This window comes from Eurytemora carolleeae, unplaced genomic scaffold, assembly GCF_000591075.1.
Source record: "Eurytemora carolleeae unplaced genomic scaffold, Eaff_2.0 scaffold1472, whole genome shotgun sequence".
Taxonomy (NCBI): domain Eukaryota; kingdom Metazoa; phylum Arthropoda; class Copepoda; order Calanoida; family Temoridae; genus Eurytemora; species Eurytemora carolleeae.
Window position 1 is genome coordinate 683 of NW_019397360.1, and position 21767 is coordinate 22449.

Here is a 21767-nt window from a genome sequence, read left to right on the forward strand (position 1 = left end):
GTTCACATATTCGTAAAATAGTACTTGAGAAAAGATGCATAAAAACTGAAAAAAATGCCAAATAAAAAGAACACATAATTTTTCTATCTTCTTGCTTTGCCATCCCCCCCCCCATTTTTCTATCTTACCCCTCCATCTATCCATAGAGTCTAACTAACAGAATAAGTTTTGTTTACAAATATCTTCTTTAAAACTCTCCACCTTGTTTTTAAACAAAACTCAATAATAGAAATTTTTGGGGATACTTTCATCAATTAGATTTCATTTTCTTTTACTTTAAAGGGAGTGCTCAGATATTTGAAAAGTATAATTTTGTACAAATTATATCAGCTAATTACAATGTACATTCTTCTTGCTGTACAGTGTACACTGTACGCATCTCAATAATTTTTACTGTCAGATATTTGGTCTAAAGCAAAATTTAACAGTTTACACTATGATGTGGCTTCAAAATATAAAGCATGATGATTACTGTACAGATTTCTATTATCTAGGGAGTACTGTACAAATTTCTATTATCTAGGGAGTACTATACAGATTTCTTTTATCTAGGGAGTACTGTACAGATTTCTATTTTATAAGGAGTACTGTACAGATTTCTATTATCTAGGGAGTACTGTACAGATTTCTATTATCTAGTGAGTACTGTACAGATTTCTATTATCTAGTGAGTACTGTACAGATTTATATTATCTAGGGAGTACTGTACATATTTCTATTATCTAGTGAGTACTGTACAGATTTCTATTATCTAGAGAGTACTGTACAGATTTCTATTATCTAGGGAGTACTGTACAGATTTCTATTATCTAGGGAGTACTGTACCGATTTCTATTATCTAGGGAGTACTGTACAGATTTCTACATGGAGAAGACTAAGTCAGGAACGCCTATAACCTGCAATGAAGCAGCATTGTTTAAGAACAAGGAGAAAACTCTGTACTTGTACAGAACTAAGGAGGGGGATTGGGTGACAGGTTGGTTATATCCGTTATCACGTGACTACTTTGTTCAAACTTTTAGGATCTGTTGCGTTAAAAAAAAGAATCTGATAGGTAAAGTAAATGATTCCTTGTAAATTAAATTTTTTTAAAGATTTCCCTTCAGAGTACTCTATTATTCAACAGATGAAAAAAATAGTGTTTTTTTAAATTAAACATACAAATACAAACGGCAAGCTTTTCAGAATCTGTCAATTCCGAATTTAAAAGGCGACGACTGACTGACGGTTAAGTCCTAGAAATGAGGCAGCCGGGTCAGTCTGATCATTTATCTGCTTTGAGTTTTGAAAAGAACTGATCTACCTTAGTTTAGGTCTTTTTTCATCTTAAATTCTACTAAATTAGATTTTAATATAAGTACTTTAGAATAAACGGTATTCAGTCCTCAGGTAATTGAAAATACGCAAAATAGTCAATAACAAGAAAATGCGTATTATTCTACAATTTAATTTGTTCACATAAAGGGGGTGCAGGTAGCTATTTTGGCCTGTACACAGGGGGCGGAAACGTCATGTATGTGTATTTGTACCAAAAGAGTGTGTGTAAGTGATAACGAACCGGAGGCGTGTACTGTAAGTATACACAGTACACCTCGGTATTTGTACAGTCTAGGAGAGTACATTTGTTTATTGTTAACTGTAAACTTAAAAATAAGTTTAATCTACATATAATATATTATTTATATATTTAAGTCAACACTAGAAGCCAAATTTGGATGCAAAGAATAAAATTTGATTAAGACCAACCACCTCTTTTTACATTACGATTTCTCCCGAAGAAATTTAAATTAAATTTATATAATTAAAAGCCCGACCGTTAAAACGCTGATTTATTTTTGGTTGCTCAAAAGAATTCTCCTATTACATGCTTGTCTGTTTGTCTGTCATCTGTCTTTTTGTATGCAATAAACGTCAAAACGGCTGAGCTGATGGGACCCAAATTTTGTCACATGTCCCAATGGGAAGGTTAATTTTTTAATAAAATCCGCAAAATTTTGTTAAAAATCCGCAAACTTTTGTTATAAAATCTGAGCTGAAAACTTTAGAATTGTGGATATCGGGATTAATGCTTGATCCACTCTTTTTCTTAATCTCCAGAGCTGAAAACTTTAGAATGGGATATTCTTAATCCTGATCGGATAATTAATCTGGGGATTAAAAATGAGTGGATAACAAGCAATATTTAATCTCGAGATTAAGAAAAAGAGTGGATTAAGCCTTAATCCCGATATCCACCATTCTAAAGTTTTCAGCTCAGATTAAATATTGCTTGTTCTCCTCATGAATTTAATCTCCAGATTAATTAACAGATCGGGATTAAGGATATCACATTCTAAAGTTTTCAGCTCAGCAAACTTTTTGTTTTGTTTTTGTTTTAAAATGTATACAGAGAGAAAATGTTCACAATTGAAATAGAAGATGGGCGCAAAGCGCCCTTAAAGCCTAGTATTTGAATATTACTGTCGGAAAAGTATACTTATTTGAATATTTCTGTCGGAAAAGTATGCTTATTTGAACATTTTTGCAGGAAAAGTATGCTTTTTTAATATTTCTGTAGGAAAAGTATGCGTTTTTAAATATTTCATTAGAAAGAGTATGCTTTTTTGAATATTTCCCTTTAGGTAATGTATTCTTTTTGAATATTTCTCTAAGAAAAGTATGCTTATTTGAATATTTTTGTAGGAAAAGTATGCTTATTTGAATATTTCTGTAGGAAAAGTATGTTTATTTGAATATTTTTGTAGGAAAAATACAACTTGGGAAGATAGGAAAATCACCCGCACTCCGTAGTCAAGATCCGCAAAGAACTTCCTTCATTCAAGAATGCCCTTGTCAGGTTAAACATATTCTTATAAAAGTGATTGTTCATCAAAACTCATATCAAAAGAGACAACGGAATGATTTATATAATATCTTGAACGTATTTTGGGGAATAATTAAACAAACGAATATGCGAGGGAAATTTTCGCTAAAGATTTGATCGTTTTGGGATTCAGGAACGTTTTCTAATGGCGAAATAAACTGCTTTCCTAATCCCAAAAATTAGTTGTATTATTTACAATATCACTTTAGCACATTTTTAAATGTCGTCTTTTAGTTTTGTAATTTTTTCAGACCGAAGTTTGGCAGAAGATGGTGGGAAAGAACTGGGTTACGGACAGCGAGCTCCGAGTTATAATTAGAGCGCCAAGAGTTGTAATTACCATGGAATAATGTGCTACTGCTCACTCGCTCCTTTTTAAATATGGAAAAAAACTGTTTTAATGGGACTGTAAGTGTAGTATCAAGTGACCCTCCATTAAAAGATTGCAATGCCTGATTTACAACGGTACCCTTAAAACCTTGATCTGGTCAAAAATATGGAAGATAAAGTTGTTTTCTATACTCGAAAAGTGTTAATTTCTGTGAGTTTCTCCATTGCTTCTTATTATAAAGAAGGAATGTGCAAGCCACTTTCACAGAGAACTCGCAAATGAAAATAAACATTGTGAATGAACAAAAAACATTGATATCTTTTTCATACTTGATCAGAGAAAGCTTTCTAGGGTATCGTTGTAAATCGGTCTTGTCATCTTTGCTTGTAGGTTCACTGGAAATGACGCTAACAGTTCCTTTAATAATATACAGGGTGTCCCACGAAACATGACACTAGCAAGACGAATTGAAAGTCGCCTTTCAACTTTTAAGTTATTGGTGACCGGAGATATTAAGAATTTCGTTCAGATTTAATTTTTATAGAATAAAACCAAAATTGTCCTAATCTGAAGGAAATTCATCATATCTCCGGAAATATTGAAAGCACAAAAAAGGCAGACCACAATTTGGAAATGCCAAGACAAGGGGTATTTCGTGATTATTAATTCTAGAATTTTCCTCCTAACAAAAGTTTTCGAAAAAATGCCGCAAATTATTTCAAAGTTCTAAGACGACCTTCAAAATCGTCTAGATATTGTCATGTTTCGTGGGACACCCTGTAGTTTCGAGGATTTAGACAAAAGATAACGGACATGAGAAATATGATTCTTATTTAAATAAATGTTTTAAAATAAATTTAAAGATTATGCATCACTAAAAAACCTTTTATGTTTACAAAAAAAAAACTTGTGGAAGTAGAAAGTGAAGGAAAGAAAGCTAATTAATACAGATTTTTAAAAAGTTTTGATAAATATGGGAATTTAGAAGGACGTTGACTATTAAATATTAATTCTAATAACATCATCAAAATTATTAGATAATATTAGGATGGGATTTCAAACATGGTTTTTAGTTTGAATTGACAGGAATGAATTTTGTTCTGTGGGTTTCACATCTTCTCGTTTTAAGATGTATTTTATTTTATCATCTTTACTTCAATTAAAGAAGTGCTATTGCTAAATATCCTTTGTTTAAAACCTTCTGTCTGAATGTATGTTTGGGTTTCCCGTTGTTTTTGTCAGCGCCGAGTGATTTTTGTGTTGGACCTGACATGGCGTTAGAAGAATAGAAAGTCCTCCCCCCGTTAAACCCATAAACTGTGGAATTGAAAGACGAAGGATTTTAAATAGTCCATAAATTATGAGACAGCAACTGTTTAGTTTACACTAGTAAGTTTCTGAGCCTGAAGTTTAAAAGAGTATCGTTGAACCAAACTCCCGAGTTTCCTTTCTGGGGTCTTAACATTTTGTAGATTTTGATTTAATAGATTCGAAAAAAATGGGGAATATGAAGAAACTTCATAAAATAATGTTTCATAACAAAAATATTGATATCCACAAAACTGCCTAAACCCGGGTTTCAAAACTGGTTTTCATATCGATACCCTGTCTTAAGTTGCGGGCTCCGCGGGTCCCACCATGAAAGTTTAAAAGAAAATGCTAGGTCAAATAAACTAACAAACTTCATTGAAAAAAAAGACCATGCTAAACGTTCATATATGCAGTTTGGTCCATTAACAAGTAAGATATGACTTTTATGAAAAGACAACCACGAAAGTTTCAGCTTGGTTATAGAGACAAATCCAGATCGGCTCCAGATCAGATCCAGGTCAGATCCAGATCAGATCCAGATCGGATCCAGATCAGATCCAGATCAGAAACAGACATAAAATGTTGCATCAACTTTTAAGTCTGGTAGATTTTTATTTTCATTATAAACTAGCAGATAAATCCGTGGTTTTACGCGGTATTATCAAAAATCAACCAAAACTGGGAAGAAGACGACCTTCGAGGTAATTGTCAAAACTGCAGTTTAGCTCCGGTATAAGTTGCATTTATCTTATGTTAACCATCGCGTAGGTGCAAATATAAAATATTTATTTCAATAAAAAATGTTTTTTAAAAATTATTTTGAGGAAAATTATTTATAACTGGCCAGTTGTCTCAGTTTTTATCCTATAAAAACATAGGGATCGGATTGGTCATGATGGGGGGGGGGGTGCACTCATTACATTGAAAGAGCAAAGGGAGGGGAACCCCCTTTCCCCAATACGGCTTTGTTCAGAATTCTTGTATTCAGGTGTATGGATTTACTGTATAGTTCTCTGTTCTCCTACTTCTAGTTTGAATTATTTTTAATACCAGGTAGATAGATAGATAGATAGGTAGGCATAGAGAAGGCAGGTAGATGGGTATGAAGGTAGATCAAGGTGGTTGCAGGGTTGGGTTACATACTACAGCCTGCCAGTAAAGGAATCTACGCTATTGTTGCGCAAAAAAAATTAATCCATTTAATTTTGGACCAAAGCGTTAAGAATACGCACGTTTGAAAATCTAGATAAATCTAAAAAATAAAAATAAATTATTTAAAATTTGTTGTCTACTTTTGGATAGATACCCTCACTGGACCGAGGTAGCAAAACATATCTTTAAACAGGTAGACTTGAAACATTAAGTAAGAGAGAGATATTTGAGTTTCCAAACATGGCTGGAGATTCAAGTTTCGATCAGGATAAGAATAAACTAGCAGAATATGAAACCTCTAGCTCTGGGAGCTACAAATCCTCCAGGGGCTGCTTCAATTCCAAGACCGGAGAACTGATGGGACGGAACTTCTTCTCCTGGATCAAACTTCTCTCATTTTTCTTCATATTTTGTGGCGTCATGTCTACCCTGTTTGGATTGTGTATGGGTATATTCTTCCAGACTCTGGATTATTATATTCCTAAATTAAAAATTGAAGATTCAATGATAGGTTCTAACCCTGGTCTAGGATACAGACCAGCAGGGGGACTAGGCTTCAAAACTATTAACGGAGATTACAAGGTAAATACAAAATTAAACAAATAGTTCAATAAATTGTCAAAAACATCAACATTTACACAGCACGCCAAACTAATTGTCAATTGCACGTCAGATTAACATTTTATATGTTTTCAAGCAGAACTCTTCCTATTAAACAGCTATATAGAGAATACAAAAAAGTAATCGGATAAACACTATTTTCTCCTACGTGTGTATGTTTTTTTTGAAATAATTCCCCCTCATTCCTCTCTTTAAAAATTATATTTTTCCCTAGAAACTAGGATTGTTCGCTGAATTGGGGAAAATAAACAATTTTAAATGGAAAATAACTTTTTTGGAAAAATGATTAAAAAAGGTTGAAAAAATTTGCATTTTTTCTCCCCCAATTCATCGATATCATATCCCCCACGTTTTACACCCCTGCGTGTGCGTAATATCAAAGATAGACTAGCTACGAGGTCACCAAGTCGTATAAAAATTGACCTCATCCTCCTGTCAATAGTTAATTTCGTTTGACAATGTTTACAATTCCCTTCAGAAACAAGACAGGTCTAAAACTATATGACTGTATTAATAAAAATTATATATAATATTATTCATAAAAGACTGCAACTAATGAGATTAAGTTTAATTTTTATTTATCTCACTTATCTCAGATATTTTTTAATATTCATCAATAAATCATATTATATTTCTCCAACGACAGAAGCTGTAACAAAGCTTTGAATGAAACCTCTGCCAGTTTTCTTTTTTCTTTCAATTACTCTTATTTTTGTAAAGGGATTGTAAGTGTAATTAAAAGCGAGAATGCAAAAATGGAAATGTCCGATTTTCACCTTTACAAGTATGAATTATACATCAATTTTTTATAAATAAGACGACATTTCATAATTATCTGAATTAGATACTTTTAAACCTGGAAAAACGACAATATCTTTCACATTATTTATCAGATAAAGTCTTCAAGGCAAGCTACAATTCTTAAAACCCTATATCTTTACAGCCTGATGGTGTTAACCTCTGATATTTAAAATCAAGACGGAATTAATGATTTAAATAAATACTGGTCTACGACATCATGTTGCGAAGATATAGGAATGAAAAGTTTGAATGTGTGGTGAGTCTTCATTTCCCTTCAGAAGGTCAGGAAATCTATACAACTTTTAAGCAAATGAGATTCATGAAAATATTTTACATAATTTCACCCCTGTTTTACTACCTCTGATGTTAAGTACTTTCCAAAAGGCATTTTCCTATGGATATTTTTCCAAATAGCAACTTCCCATTTGTGCATTTTACCAAGAGTATTTTCCCAAGTAGCTTAACCTAACCTTTGAGAAGTTCCCGGCTGGGAAATTGTCACTTGGAAAGTTGCCATTGGAAAATACTGTAGGAAAAATACCTAACACCCTTACCTCTATCTCTCTTTAAAAATTTCCCAACTCCGAAATATTTATTTTCAATTTTCAGGGTTTGAGTATTTACTCTTCCTTGATCTGGTTTCGACACGGAGGAGATGGAAACTTTGACAGATTAAGAGAGAACCTGGATAAATTCCTTGAAGAATACGAACCAGGCTTCTTCGCTAATCAGGGAGCTTCACTAACCAAATGTGATTTTGAATCAAAACCTAAGTTAACGTAAGTTATCAGTTATCAGAGTCATTCTTTGAGAAATTATAGAGAAAACATCTAATCTACATATTTTTGACAAAAATAAAATAAAAATAAATTGTTTAAATCTATACATAAATCATGTTAATTTATTGATTAAATTTGAACATTTTGACATTTATGTTTGAATTCAATCTATTTATGTTTTGTGTCAGTAATTCTAATAACTTTAAAAATTTCAAGTCGTAACGGAAAAAAAGAAAAATGATAAGAAACATCTTTTAAAATTATTTCTTGACCAATCGTTAAACCAAAGAAAATGTGAATGGAGTTTATTATATTTTATTTTTTGTTATATTTTCCAATTTAAATTTTCTATTTTAGAGATGAGAGTTGTGAGTTTAACAAGGAATGGTTGAGTGATCAAGGAGCCGACATCAAGTGTATCAGTGCAGAACATTACGGGTAGGTCCAGGGCCCAGGTTTAGTGCAGAACATTACGGGTAGGACCAGGACCCAGGTTTAGTTCAGAACATTTCGGGTAGGTTCAGGGCCCAGGTTTAATGCAGAACATTACGGGTTGGTCCAGGACCCAGATTTAAAGCAGAACATTACCTGGAAGGTTCGCCCTTCAGGGTCCAGGTTTAGTTGTAAACCACGGGTAGGTCCATGGCGCAGGTTTAGTGCAGAACATTACGGGTAGGTCGGGGCCAGGTTTAGTCCTTTCACTAAGGGTAGCCCTGTATCCTAATATATTGTATCTAGGTACTACTACGGGAAGCCCTGTATCCTAATATATTGTATGTAGGTACTACGGGAAGCCCTGTATCCTAATATATTGTATCTAGGTACTACTACGGGAAGCCCTGTATCCTAATATATTGTATCTAGGTACTACTACGGGAAGCCCTGTATCCTGATTAAGCTGAACCGTATCTACGACTGGTTTCCTGACCCCTATGATATTAATGAAGTCAGAAACCATTCTACAATGCCGCTGTCGTAAGTAAACTTTAAGAAATTGCTAAGTTGAAAAATTGAAACTTTTTTCTATTTCTTATTTAAAGAAAATGCAAATTTAAAATGAACCACTTCATCTTCTGTACTCAACCCATCAATCATACTTAGGTATATCTGGATTTAAAGGAAATATTTTATGATTTGAAATACTAGTATTAATATATTTAAACAAATATTTTTTATTTTATTTATTGTACTTTCAATGCCTCCTAGTAGTGTAAATATAATGTACGCAAATCTTGCAATCACTTAAAAAAGCGGTTGAATCGTTTAAATCCTTAAATTTCCAAACCAGGAATTATTTCTACCGGTTTATCCTTAGGGAAGATTGATTGCCAATTTCTGTCAAAATAACAAATACAGTTCTAGCCAGATTTTAAATTTTGTGCTTTTTTTATTAATTTTTTATAATATGAAAACACAATGGTGTGATATGTAATAATAATCCATAACAGAATAATAATATTTAGATTGAAGAATGACAATGTTTAGATTAAAAACAGAAAATGTTAAGATTGAAGAACGATAATGTTTAGATTGAAGAATAACAATGTTTAGACTGAATAATAATGTTTAGGTTGAAGAACGATAATGTTTAGATTGAAGAATGATAATATTTAGATTGAAGAATAATAATGTTTAGATTGAAGAATAATAATGTTTAGACTGAAGAATGATAATGATTAGATTGAAGAATAATAATGTTAAGACTGAAGAATGATAATGTTTAGATTGAAGAACGATAATGTTTAGATTAAAGAACGATAATGTTTAGATTAAAGAACGATAATGTTTTGATTAAAGAACGATAATGTTTCGACTGAAGAATGTTAATGCTGAAATTGAAGAATGATAATACTTAGATTGAAGAATAAAAATGTTTAGATTGAAGAATGATAATGTTTAGACTGAAAAATAATGTTTAGTTTCAAGAATAATAATGTTTAGGTTTAAGAATAATAATTTTTAGATTGAAGAATGATAATGTTTCGAAAGAATAATGTTTAGATTGAAGAATGATAATTTTTAGAAAGAATAATGTTTAAATTGAAGAATCATAATGTTTAGACTGAAGAATAATGTTTAGATTGAAGAATGATAATTTTTAGAAAGAATAATGTTTAAATTGAAGAATGATAATGTTTATACTGAAGAATAATGTTTAGGTTGAAGAATCATAATGTTTAGACTGAAGAATAATGTTTAGGTTGAAGAATGATAATGTTTAGACTGAAGAATAATGTTTAGATTGAAGAATGATAATGTTTAGACTGAAGAATAATGTTTAGACTGAAGAATAATGTTTAGGTTGAAGAATGATATAGAGAAGATCTATGAGGAGAAATGTGATGATGATCCTAATAAATACTGTCCCTACCTGAACATGGTCTGGTTGCACTGTGATGGAGAGGACGACCCGGATAAAGAGAACCTAGGACTGGTCAGTAGACATACAGGGTTAAACAAAAAGAAAAAGACTTTAAAGGGACTGTTATTGTGTTTTCAAGTTATCTTCCATTTCAAGAATGGATGTCCGTTGCACAACATTACCCTTAAAATTTTCATCTGATCAATAATGTGGAAGATTTATTCATTTTTCTATCTCACAAAGTGTTTGACCCTATGTCTCAAGCTTTCTGTCGTGAATCCGACCTGCCACTCTATAAATGGCGAGTCACTTTAAATTCCGTTAACAATCCCTTTAATGACGACGAAAATCTTTTAAAACATAGCAATTTGCAAAGAAAAAAAAACAGTTAAAAGTTTAAGGCAACGATGAAAGTAAATATATAAATTCCGTTTCTGAAGTCTGATTCTGTAGCCCTGTATTAGTTGATTGATATAAAATTCATAAATTAAAGATATAAATTATTTATGCCGACATTATACATGAAGCATTGTACCGATTCATTTCAAATACAGGGCCGACTGTTTAGCGGCTAGAGCAAGCTCTGCAGTACATGTACAGGCTAAATAAGATTAAGCGTGAACAGTGAAGACATTAAAATATTTTTTTATTTTGAACATACAGATTACAATTACAGACTACAAGTACAGACTATAAGTACAGATTAAAAGTACAGACTACAAGAACAGACTACAAGTACAGACTATAAGTACAGAACAAGTACAGACTACAAGAACAGACTACAAGAACAGACTATAAGTACAGACTACAAGTACAGACTACAAGAACAGACTACAAGAACAGACTACAAGTACAGACTACAAGTACAGACTACAAGTGCAGACTACAAGTACAGACTACATAGTAGTAATATATCAACAGAATTTTTCGTTAAGTAAAAGAATATTTAAGTTTTGAACTAATTATCCCAGTTCTTTGTGAAGTTAAATAAATTCTGTGGGTTAGAACTTTATCAGAATCCTGAACAGCGCACTATACATACACAGTAATTTTTGTGTGAAAATCCTCGAAAAAAGTTTTTAAAAAAGGTTTTTTATTCTATTTCACATCTTTGACTTGATTTTTTGTTTCATTTTTTACTTGAAGCGTAAGTTTTGGTAAGACTCTTTATTTAAAGGGGGAGCCTTCATGATCCAAGCCTAAACACAAGTATGATCCAAGCCTAAACACAAGTATGATCCAAGCCTAAACACAAGTATGATCCAAGCCTAAACACAAGTATGATTTTAGAAAAAAATGAAAATTAAGAAATGGAGAATAAATAAAAATATTAATTTGAAATATTATCATTTAGGTTTCCTACACTCCCTTCCGTGGATTCCCAGGATACTTTTTCCCGTACAGAAACCAGCGTGGGTACTTGAGCCCGGTCGTGATGGTACAATTGAAGAACCCGACCCCTGCCGTACTCATGAATCTTGAGTGTACAGCCTGGGCCAGAAATATCAGACATAACAGGTGTGTACATTGTACAACTTTACAATATAAATATGTATCTACGTGTGTAGGTTTTACACATGATTTGGAGGATTTTGTAGCAGTACTTTTGTCACAAAAATATATATTTTAAACACATTTAATTTGTAAGCGTCTGTTTGAAATAATCTTTTGGAACGGTGAGTTTGGGTCAGAATGTTTGAACAGTATCTTGAAACTGCAGTTTTGAAACAACATATTTGAAACCCTCTAAGTATGATTTATTCATAAAAGAGTATGCTATGCTTGAAAAAGTATGTTTGGAAAACTATATTTGAAAAAGTATTTATGAAATAGTTTTGTTTGGAACACTTTATTTGGGACAAGTTTGGAACAGTATGTTTGGAACACTATATTATGAATTATGCATAGCACACAGTATTTTTGGATCAATATTCTTGGAACACAATAAATAATATTTGGATGTTTGGAACAGTATCTATAAAACAATAAGATTGGAACATTGAGTCTATAAAACAGTATGGCCAGAACAATATCTATTCAACAGTATGGTTGAAACAGTATCTATAAAACAGTATGGTTGGAACAGTGTCTATAAAACAGTATGGTTGAAACAGTATCTATAAAACAGTATGGTTGGAACAGTATCCATAAAATAATATGATTGGAACAGTATCTATAAAACAGTATGGTTGGAACAGTATCTATAAAACAGTATGGTTGGAACAGTATCTATAAAACAGTATGGTTGGAACAGTATCTATAAAACAGTATAGTTGGAACAGTATCTATAAAACAGTATGGTTGGAGCAGTATCTATAAAATAGTATGGTTGGAACAGTATCTATAAAATAGTATGGTTGGAACAGTATCTATAAAACATTATGGTTGGAACAGTATCTATAAAACAATATGGTTGGAACATTATCTATAAAACAGTATGATTGGAACAGTATCTATAAAACAGTATGGTTGGAATAGTATCTATAAAACAGTATGATTGGAACAGTATCAACAAAACAGAATGGTTGGAATATATATGAAAAAAAAGAAAAAGTAATTTGTAATATTAAATTTTAGGTTGAAGAGAGAGGGTTTGGTACATTTTGAACTCCTGATGGACTAAACAACAGAAAAAATTAAAATCTTTTTATAAAACTTCTTGTAAAGTGAAGACTGTATGCTGCCTCATAAATAATTTATTTAGGTTGATCAGTTGAATTTTTGATTTGCTTACATTAGTTTTCTCATTTTTCAACTGCACAAATCATCTACAATTGTTGTATACCTATATTGTTCGGATAAAAAATGTACTTTTCTATTGAGCAACTTATCTGCAATATTCGTACAACTGTATTATTCGGACAAAAAATGTACAACTGTATTATTTGGATAAAAAATGCGTTACTCACCTACAATTTATTGTACAACTGTCCTGTTCAGAATACAATTATACAACTGTAAAACTTTTTTACAACTTTACAAATTTCCAAATGTACGTTTGTTCAATTGTACAGCGGAACGATTAAGCAGATCTATGTACAAACTCATCAATTGTACATAAATCTGTACAACGGAACTGAATACCAAGTACCTAAACATAATTTTCTTAAACATGAGAAGTATTTGTAAATAGCTTTCATTCCTCAACCTTCTTCCAGGTTTTCATCTTGCCACTGATGAAATAAATCAATCAACCATATCCTGACGCTCAGTAGTTCTTATTTTCATTAGAAATAAGTTTATTAATGACGAATATAAATAATATTTAAATTTTTTTGTATAAATATTATGTATCAGTTTATGTAATGATATAATGTATTATCCTTGTTTAAAGAAATAAACTATTTTTTGTCATGTTTAATGTATAACATATAATATGTATACTTGTTTAAAGAAATAAACTATAATGTATAATGTATATTCTTGTTTAAAGAAACAGTCGAAGTTACAATCTTTGCCGTTGTTCTTTTTTATATAAAGTGAGCTGGGAACTCTTGTATTGTGGATTTTGAGATCGCAATGTTTGATCTCGATATTTTGTTAATCTGCAGATTAATTTAATATTTATTTGATATCCCGCAGTAATAGTATCTAGTCAGAGCTTGAAGGCAGCTTTGATCCTCAAATTAAAAGTATTCACAGTGGATATCGAGATCTGTGGATCGGGTTTATAAGTATCCAACACAAAGGATCAGGATTATGAGTATCCAACACTAAGGATCGGGTTTATAAGTATCCAACACAAAGGATCGGGATTATGAGTATCCAACACAAAGGATCGGGTTTATAAGTATCCAACACAAAGGATCGGGTTTATAAGTATCCAACACAAAGGATCGGGATTATGAGTATCCAGCACAAAGGATCGGGATTATGAGTATCCAACACAAAGGATCGGGTTTATAAGTATCCAACACAAAGGATCGGGTTTATAAGTATCCAACACAAAGGATCGGGATTATGAGTATCCAACACAAAGGATCGGGATTATGAGTATCCAGCACAAAAGTTCCCAGATTTGAAATTTAATAATTTGTTTTTTGCTTACATTTTTAACAAAGAGCTTCAAACTACTATACAACAATATTAAGTGAAAAGGGAACTGTTTAAAATATTTTTACAAACATACGACTAATAATAGGTTCTGCTAGGTTCAGTGTAAGAGCAGAGATAGGAATATAGATAATATTCATCGTAAGCCCACAAACTTAACATCAGGATATAGAGACCTGTCTGTATTAGGTATATGGAATCTTGCATCTAAAAAATGAAAAGTTTATATTAAAAAAGATATAAACCTAGAAATTTAATGAAAGAATAAAATTGTCTTGACCATGTGTTTATAACATTTTAATTTTGCAATTACCATTGCTAGATAGAACAGCCCTGTTTGCTTCTAACAACAACAAAATCTGTGATCTTAAAAAAATTGAAGAAACAATCTTTTAATTGAAGTTATTACCATACATTTTTTATATTATTGGTTTCATTTTAAATATATTTTTGAATAAACAAATCCAAAATCCAACAATATAATAAAAGAAGAATATTTGATAAAATATTAAGATACAAAGGAATTGACTCTTTGCCACAAACTCTGATTTTCTAATCCTTATATCTTTGGATTCCAATGTCGTAAACCTTTGAAATTACAAACTATGACTTTTGTTAGATCAAAAAATATAAGTTTGAAATATCAAAGGTTAACGACATTGAGTTTCAAAGATATTGGGATTAGAAAATCAGAGTTTGTGGCAAAGAGTCAATTTCTTTATTTGTTTTTTTTAACCCTATATAGCTTAGTATATGTATACCAAAAATTCCAATATCTTTGTTTTGGAAATATGTAAACAAGCTCATTCCTTCCTTCCTAGAAACTGCAGTACACATGTTTTCTTAAACAAAGATGGGAGAGGGTTCCTGGTTTATACATATATCTTGGGCTAACATGTTTTGTAAACATAGATAGGAGAGGGTTCCTGGTTTATACATATATCTTTAGCTAACATGTTTTGTAAACAAAGATGGGAGAGGGTTCCTGGTTTATACATATACCTTGGGCTAACATGTTTTTAAAACATAGATGGGAGAGGGTTCCTGGTTTATACATATACCTTGGGCTAACATGTTTTGTAAGCAACGATGGGAAGGGGTTCCTGGTTTGTATTTCTTGGACTTACCAGGGAAATATAAATGAAATAAGAGATTTGCCAAAACCAGTTTATACTCATAATAAATCCGTAAACAATCCGTGCCAATACCTACAAATAAACAAATAAACATGTAAACAATCCGTGCCAATACCTACAAATAAACATGTAAACAATCCGTGCCACTACAAATAAGCATGTAAACAATCCGTGCCAGTACCTACAAATAAACATGTAAACAATCCGTGCCAATACCTACAAATAAACTTGTAAACAATCCGTGCCAGTACTTACAAATAAACTTGTAAACAATCCGTGCCAATACCTACAAATAAACATGTGAACAATCCGTGCCAATACCTACAAATAAACTTGTAAACAATCCGTGCCAATACCTACAAATAAACATGTAAACAATCCGTGCCAGTACCTACAAATAAACTTGTAAACAATCCGTCCAAGTACCTACTAATAAACATGTAAACAATCCGTGCCAATACCTACAAATAAACTTGTAAACAATCTGTGCTAGTACCTAGAAATAAACATGTAAACAATCCGTGCCAATACCTACAAATAAACTTGTAAACAATCTGTGCTAGTACCTAGAAATAAACATGTAAACAATCCGTGCCAATACCTACAAATAAACATGTAAACAATCCGTGCCAATACCTACAAATAAACATGTAAACAATCCGTGCCAATACCTACAAATAAACAATCTGTGCCAGTACCTAGAAATAAACAAGTATAGCAATCCGTCCAAGTACCTAGAAATAAACATGCAAACAATCCGTGCCAGTACCTAGAATAAAAACATGTAAACAATCCGTGCCAGTACCTACAAATAAACAATAAACAATTCGTGCTCTTACTTACAAATAAACTTTTAAACAATCCGTGCCAGTAACTAAAAATAAACAAATAAACATTCCGTGCCAGTAACTATAAATAAACAAGTAAACAATCCGTGTCAGTACCAAAAAAATAACAAAATAAACATTACGCATGCCAGTACCAACAAATAAAAAATTTAAAAATCCTTGCAAGTAACTTCTGTTAAAATCTAATTCGTTCCCCTGCCTACGAAAAATCAAACAATTTATGTTAAAGCTAAATAAATAAGTAAATCTGTGCCAGCACATACAAATGATTTGTTTAATTACAATCAAAGTAATAAAAATATTCACAAGTGATTTTAATATGCAATGAGGCAAGTTACGCAGACTTTCTTTTTCAGAAATTTTTGTTTTAGTTTTTTAAGATAAAAAAATAACACACAGATGATAAAGAGAAAAATGTGAAAAAAATTATTTAAATTAAAATTTTTCTAAGTTTCCAGAAAATCTTGATTAAATCAGAATCCAGGATTAAAATGTTTCAGCAACCGCACGAGATGAAGTTGAACGTAATTTGAATTGACTCTCCATTTAAACCACAATTGAAGATGATCAGTTTTCAAAATTATAATCATTAATATCTAATTTATACTTGATCATCCAAAAAGTTTTAAAAATCTGGTATTGTCATCTTTGCATGTCGGCGATCACTTGAAAGGTTAAAATAACGTCAACAAGTCCTGAAACTGACCTTCATTTTATGAGCTGTGTTGTTGTCTACAAGAAACCGATTTGCAAAGAATATATGTACTGGGAAGGTGAGACAAGTAGATATACCGTACACCAACAGTCCTGTACAATGTAATGTAGATTTGTGTACATAATAATGAACAAACTTATAGGTAACTTTTTCATGGTCTTACTATGTATACATGAAAGAAACAGTACAGTACAGTACACAGAAATCCACAAAACTCTTTACCGTTACAGCTTGGGTTTTTATTAATTAGGATTTCATTTTTAGCACAAAAATATATTTTTTAAATTTCTATCAATAAGTTAAATAATTATACTAGCGCAGTAAACATTATTTTTAATAAACCTCATTTTTACTTTAGACATGTTACAAACTCATAGAGATTAAAAAATTTACAACGAAACAAGGTTTTTAATTAAAAACATTTCGAATTTAATCTGGGAAAAAAACTAATTAAATTTATTTAGAAAAAAAACTTTCATCCAATTTGTAAATACACAAGGCTCCCCCCCCCCTGTCTTCTATCTGGGGCATATTTTGAAAAATAGGGTGAAGCAACAAACACTTTTCTGAGGGGGGGGGGCATGAGAGTTGAGCCCCGGTGTAAATAATAGCTTGATTAAATTTGTTCAGGATAATAAACGGTCGTCTCTTTGTATATCCATGCTCATTGCTAAAACAGAAAAAATGAGGGAAAAGTTGTTTTATGTTTTTATTCCCGTTGTCAGCTATAGAAACCTGTTTTAATGCAAATTAATGAAGTAGCAATTAGTCTCTGCTTCAATTAGGCTCCTTACATTGATAATCTCTTTTAAACTTTTTTATTTTCCCATTTTCACCTTTGCTTGGTCCTTCTTCTCTAATATCAGACATGAGTATAAGAGGTAGAGCCCCTGCAGTACATATATGATGAAAGACGGTGCTCAGCGCCATCTTTTGGTTTAGAAACAAACCAACTATATCGGTGACTGCGTAGAGTATACTGCCATTCATTAGTGCATCCTCCCACTCAACCCATCTTTTGATAAGAATAATGAGAACAATATTAACGGTAAAGAAACACAATGTTCCTAGTATACATAGATTAATAACAATACAGATATATATCATATATATGTCGTCTTTTCAAGATTTAGAGGTTTTTCGTTAAAAAACGGAGGCAGAGACCTAACGTTGTTACGTGCATGCTGGATTCAATTATTCTATCTGTATTGTTATTAATCTATGCTAATAATAATATTTATATCAACAGGTATGGAAGGGCTCAGTCACCCCCTGGATCAGTAAAATTTATGGTTTCAGGCCCAAACGGGTGATTAGTCCCCATGGAAGGAAAAAATAATTAAAGCCCCCCCCCCCTGGACAAACTCTGTCTGTCTGGTACATATAGAATTTAGTACAGTTATGAACAGAAAAAAAAATTGTCTGTCCTTTACATAAAAACTAAAACAATTATACAAACAATTGTGTATTGTACATAAAGAATTCAGTACAGTTATGTACTTTTCTTCTTGTACATTAAAAATTCAGAACAATTATTCACATGTCTGTCTTGTACATACAGAATCAAGAACGATTATGTACCTGTATGTCTTGTACATACAGAATCAAGAATGATTATGTACCTATTTGTCTGGTACATGAGTGTAGGTTCTGGTAGAAAGATTGTCAGGAAGTTGATGGATATGTACAACATAACAAACCAGGCCAGCGTGTTAGAGATGATGTATGTCTGTCTTCCAAATGATTGTAAACCATACTAAGCATAAGATTAAAATATTTTCCCCTGTAAAGGGACTCATAGCGTGACCCTCCATGCACAGATGGCAATGTTTGTTTCACAAAGCTGAGTCTGGAAGGTATGAATTAGATTTCAATATGTCTAATTTTGAAAACTGATTATTTTTTAATTGAAGTTTCTCTACAAAAGTGACTGAGAAGTAAATACTTAGCACGGTAATCAAAGGGACAACTTTTGAATTTGAAAGTTTAATTTGTGCGATTCTATTATTTAGTTTACTGTAACTGTTTCCAAGTATAAGAATTTCAACGATTTATAAATTTTTTTCTTCATTTTTCAGATTAAATGTTTTTAATTATTTAATTTTCTTTTATTAGATAAAAGACTGAAAACCATTGTTCATGAATAAATTCCGGACGCACAGATGGAGAAAGGAGAAAAAAGATGAACCTTTGAAATTATAAACTATTTTACAAAAATTATAAAAAATAAATTATAAAAAATTGTTTACGAATTACGATGTCAGCATTTGATACTGACCTTATTGTTGAAATTGAGAAGAATGTGAATAACAGGGTGTAGAACTGTGTAAGCAAAAATACTGAAGTAAGCAAAATATTAAAATTGGTCATTTTCAATATTTCTATTAATTTACAAATTGAATTGATTACTCGCCTCTGAGTTTCTAATATTTGAAATCTGATTTCGTGAAGCCTTAATATTTCAAAGCATTAAATCTGCAAGCTGCTAAGAAGCCAAAGTTCATGAATATCAAAGATTTACTCCATTAGATTGCAAACATTGGTTTGTGGTTACAAATCAGTTGAAAGACAAGTTTTGGTCATTGTTACATATTTAGCTTTGCACAAAAGCAATTGATCTATATCTTTGAGTTTATTTGAATTCAATTAAATATACCTGATTAAAAAGAAGTAGGTTCTGTAGATTAGATAAGATTTAATTTGTTTATTCCTAAAGGGTTGATTAGGGGTTCCGGAGGAGAGTAAAAGAAGGGCTTAATATTTCTCATTTTACTCTTCCTACTAATTCTGCTCATTCTACTCTTACTACTTATCCTTCTCGTTCTATACTCCTTCTACTCCTCCTACTCTTAATGCTCATTATTCTCATTTTACTCATCCTACTCATTCTGCTCATTCTACTCTTACTACTAATCCTTCTCGTTCTATACTCCTTCTACTCCTCGAACTCTTATAACTCATTATTCTCATTTTACTCCTCCTACTCTTACTACTCATTCTACGCTTACTACTCATCGTTCTCGTTCTATACTCCTTCTACTCCTCCTACTCTTATAACTCACTATTCTCATTTTACTCCTCCTACTCTAACTATTCATTCTACGCTTACTACTTATCCTTCTCGATCTATACTCCTCCTACTCCTCGTACTCCTTTAGCTCATTATTCTTATTTTTCTCCTCATACTCTTACTACTCATTCTACGCTTACCACTCATCCTTCTCGTTCTATACTCCTCCTACTCCTTTAGCTCATTATTCTCATTTTTCTCCTCATACTCTTACTACTTATTCAACGCTTGCTACTCATTCTTCTCATTCTTTACTCATCCTACTCATCCTACTCATTATACTAATCCTTCTAATCCTACTCATCATACTTATTCTACTCATTCTACTCCTCCTACTCTTCCTACTCATCCTTCTCGTTCTATACTCATCCTGCTCATCCTACTCATTTTACTCATCACACTCATCATACTCATTCTACTCTTACTACTCATCCTACTCATTCTACTCATTCTACTATCCTACTCATCCCTCTCTTCATCCAACTCTTCCGACTCATCCTACTCATCCTAATCATTCTTTTTATCCTAATCGTCCTACTCATCCTACTCATCCTTCTCGTCCCATACTCATCCTACTCGTCCTTTTCTCGTAATTTTCGTCCTATACTCATCCTACTCATCCACTCCTAATTGAGTGCACTGTTTGAAAGTGGAAAATGTAAAAACATTAAAATTAGATTTATTAATGACTGTTCAGAAAATAAGAATCTAGACTAAGCTCTATTTTGTAGTGTCTTACCTATGAAATCTATTTAAATTCCAAATCATTTAGATTTAATTATATTATATCGTATTTATAAATTATAAGCAATGTCCTCTCTTTAAAATATCACAAAGTCAATTAAAAGCGTATTTTTGCTAAATCCAAGATAAAAAATATTTAAAATAGGAACTGCTGAAACAAGGCGTTCACTATTATATCTATATGGAAATATCTATCTATCCTCTGTGTAGACTCTAGGACGGAGTAGAACATGATGATGAACCCACTCGGAGAGAACTAAACCTAGTTCTACTCTAAGATTCTCACGACTATTCCTAGTATTTATCCCGACATTGAGTAAAGGTCTTGTATTGGAAAACTAGGATAGGTTCATTACAAGTTCAAGATTAAATTAAAGAATCATGATTGTCAATCTTAACTTAGGCATCCTACTTTATAGAAATATCCAAATCTTTTATTTTATTTGAGATTCATCACTTTGATTTAATTTCTGTGTTTGGCACGAAAATTTGACAAATTTGCGACAATGAGAACCAGAAAATTCTGGAAAATGAAGACAACTTTTTTGTAAACTCAAGTTATGACTTTTTAAACAGTACATTAAACATGACAAACCGCAATTGTGCAGTGTAAACAAACATACCCATTTAACTTATAAGTTAGACGTAGTACTATAAGTGCTTTGCAACAACATGACATGCAATTAAGGATTGCTTTTATGTCGTCTTCCTACTTCACAATTTGCTTGTCTATATATTTTCTTGCTATTTATATATAAAGTTACATTTACAGTTAATGCTATTTATATATAAATTTGAGATAGTTAACGAGCAGTAACTTTTAAGAAAGAACGGAAAAACTGTTGTCAGAAAAGAAATACAGATGTCTGAAAGGAAAAACTGTTGTCTGAAAGGAAAAACCGTTGTATGAAAAGAAATACTATTGTCTGAAAGGAAAAGCTGTTGTCTGAAAGGAAAAACTGTTGTCTGAAAGGAAAAACT

At 31.9% G+C, this 21767-nt stretch overlaps 3 protein-coding genes across 3 annotated transcripts; 2 read left to right on the plus strand and 1 right to left on the minus strand.

The window, feature by feature from the left end:
* Nucleotides 1-842: 842 nt before the first annotated feature.
* Nucleotides 843-3314, plus strand: LOC111713740 (uncharacterized; the record flags this gene model as incomplete). Its single annotated transcript, XM_023488680.1, is given in 3 exon segments — nt 843-976; nt 2745-2836; nt 3115-3314. Coding segments are annotated over 3 exon segments (325 nt in total), but the record flags the coding sequence as incomplete, so codon positions are not given.
* A 2522-nt stretch (nt 3315-5836) lies between these two features.
* Nucleotides 5837-13574, plus strand: LOC111713741 (sodium/potassium-transporting ATPase subunit beta). Its single transcript, XM_023488681.1, has 7 exons — nt 5837-6239; nt 7689-7858; nt 8216-8296; nt 8723-8833; nt 10160-10292; nt 11575-11738; nt 12798-13574. The coding sequence occupies exons 1-7, from the start codon at nt 5898-5900 to the stop codon at nt 12841-12843; spliced, it is 1047 nt and encodes a 348-aa protein (XP_023344449.1). The 5' UTR covers nt 5837-5897; the 3' UTR covers nt 12844-13574.
* A 57-nt stretch (nt 13575-13631) lies between these two features.
* LOC111713742 (uncharacterized) lies at nt 13632-20754 on the minus strand. Its single transcript, XM_023488682.1, has 7 exons — nt 19629-20754; nt 19251-19311; nt 18595-18728; nt 17809-17987; nt 16964-17064; nt 15401-15481; nt 13632-14480 (listed from the first exon to the last, which is right to left on the minus strand). Exons 3-7 carry the CDS (start codon nt 18663-18665, stop codon nt 14352-14354), a joined length of 561 nt encoding a protein of 186 aa, XP_023344450.1. The 5' UTR covers nt 18666-18728; nt 19251-19311; nt 19629-20754; the 3' UTR covers nt 13632-14351.
* Nucleotides 20755-21767: the final 1013 nt, after the last annotated feature.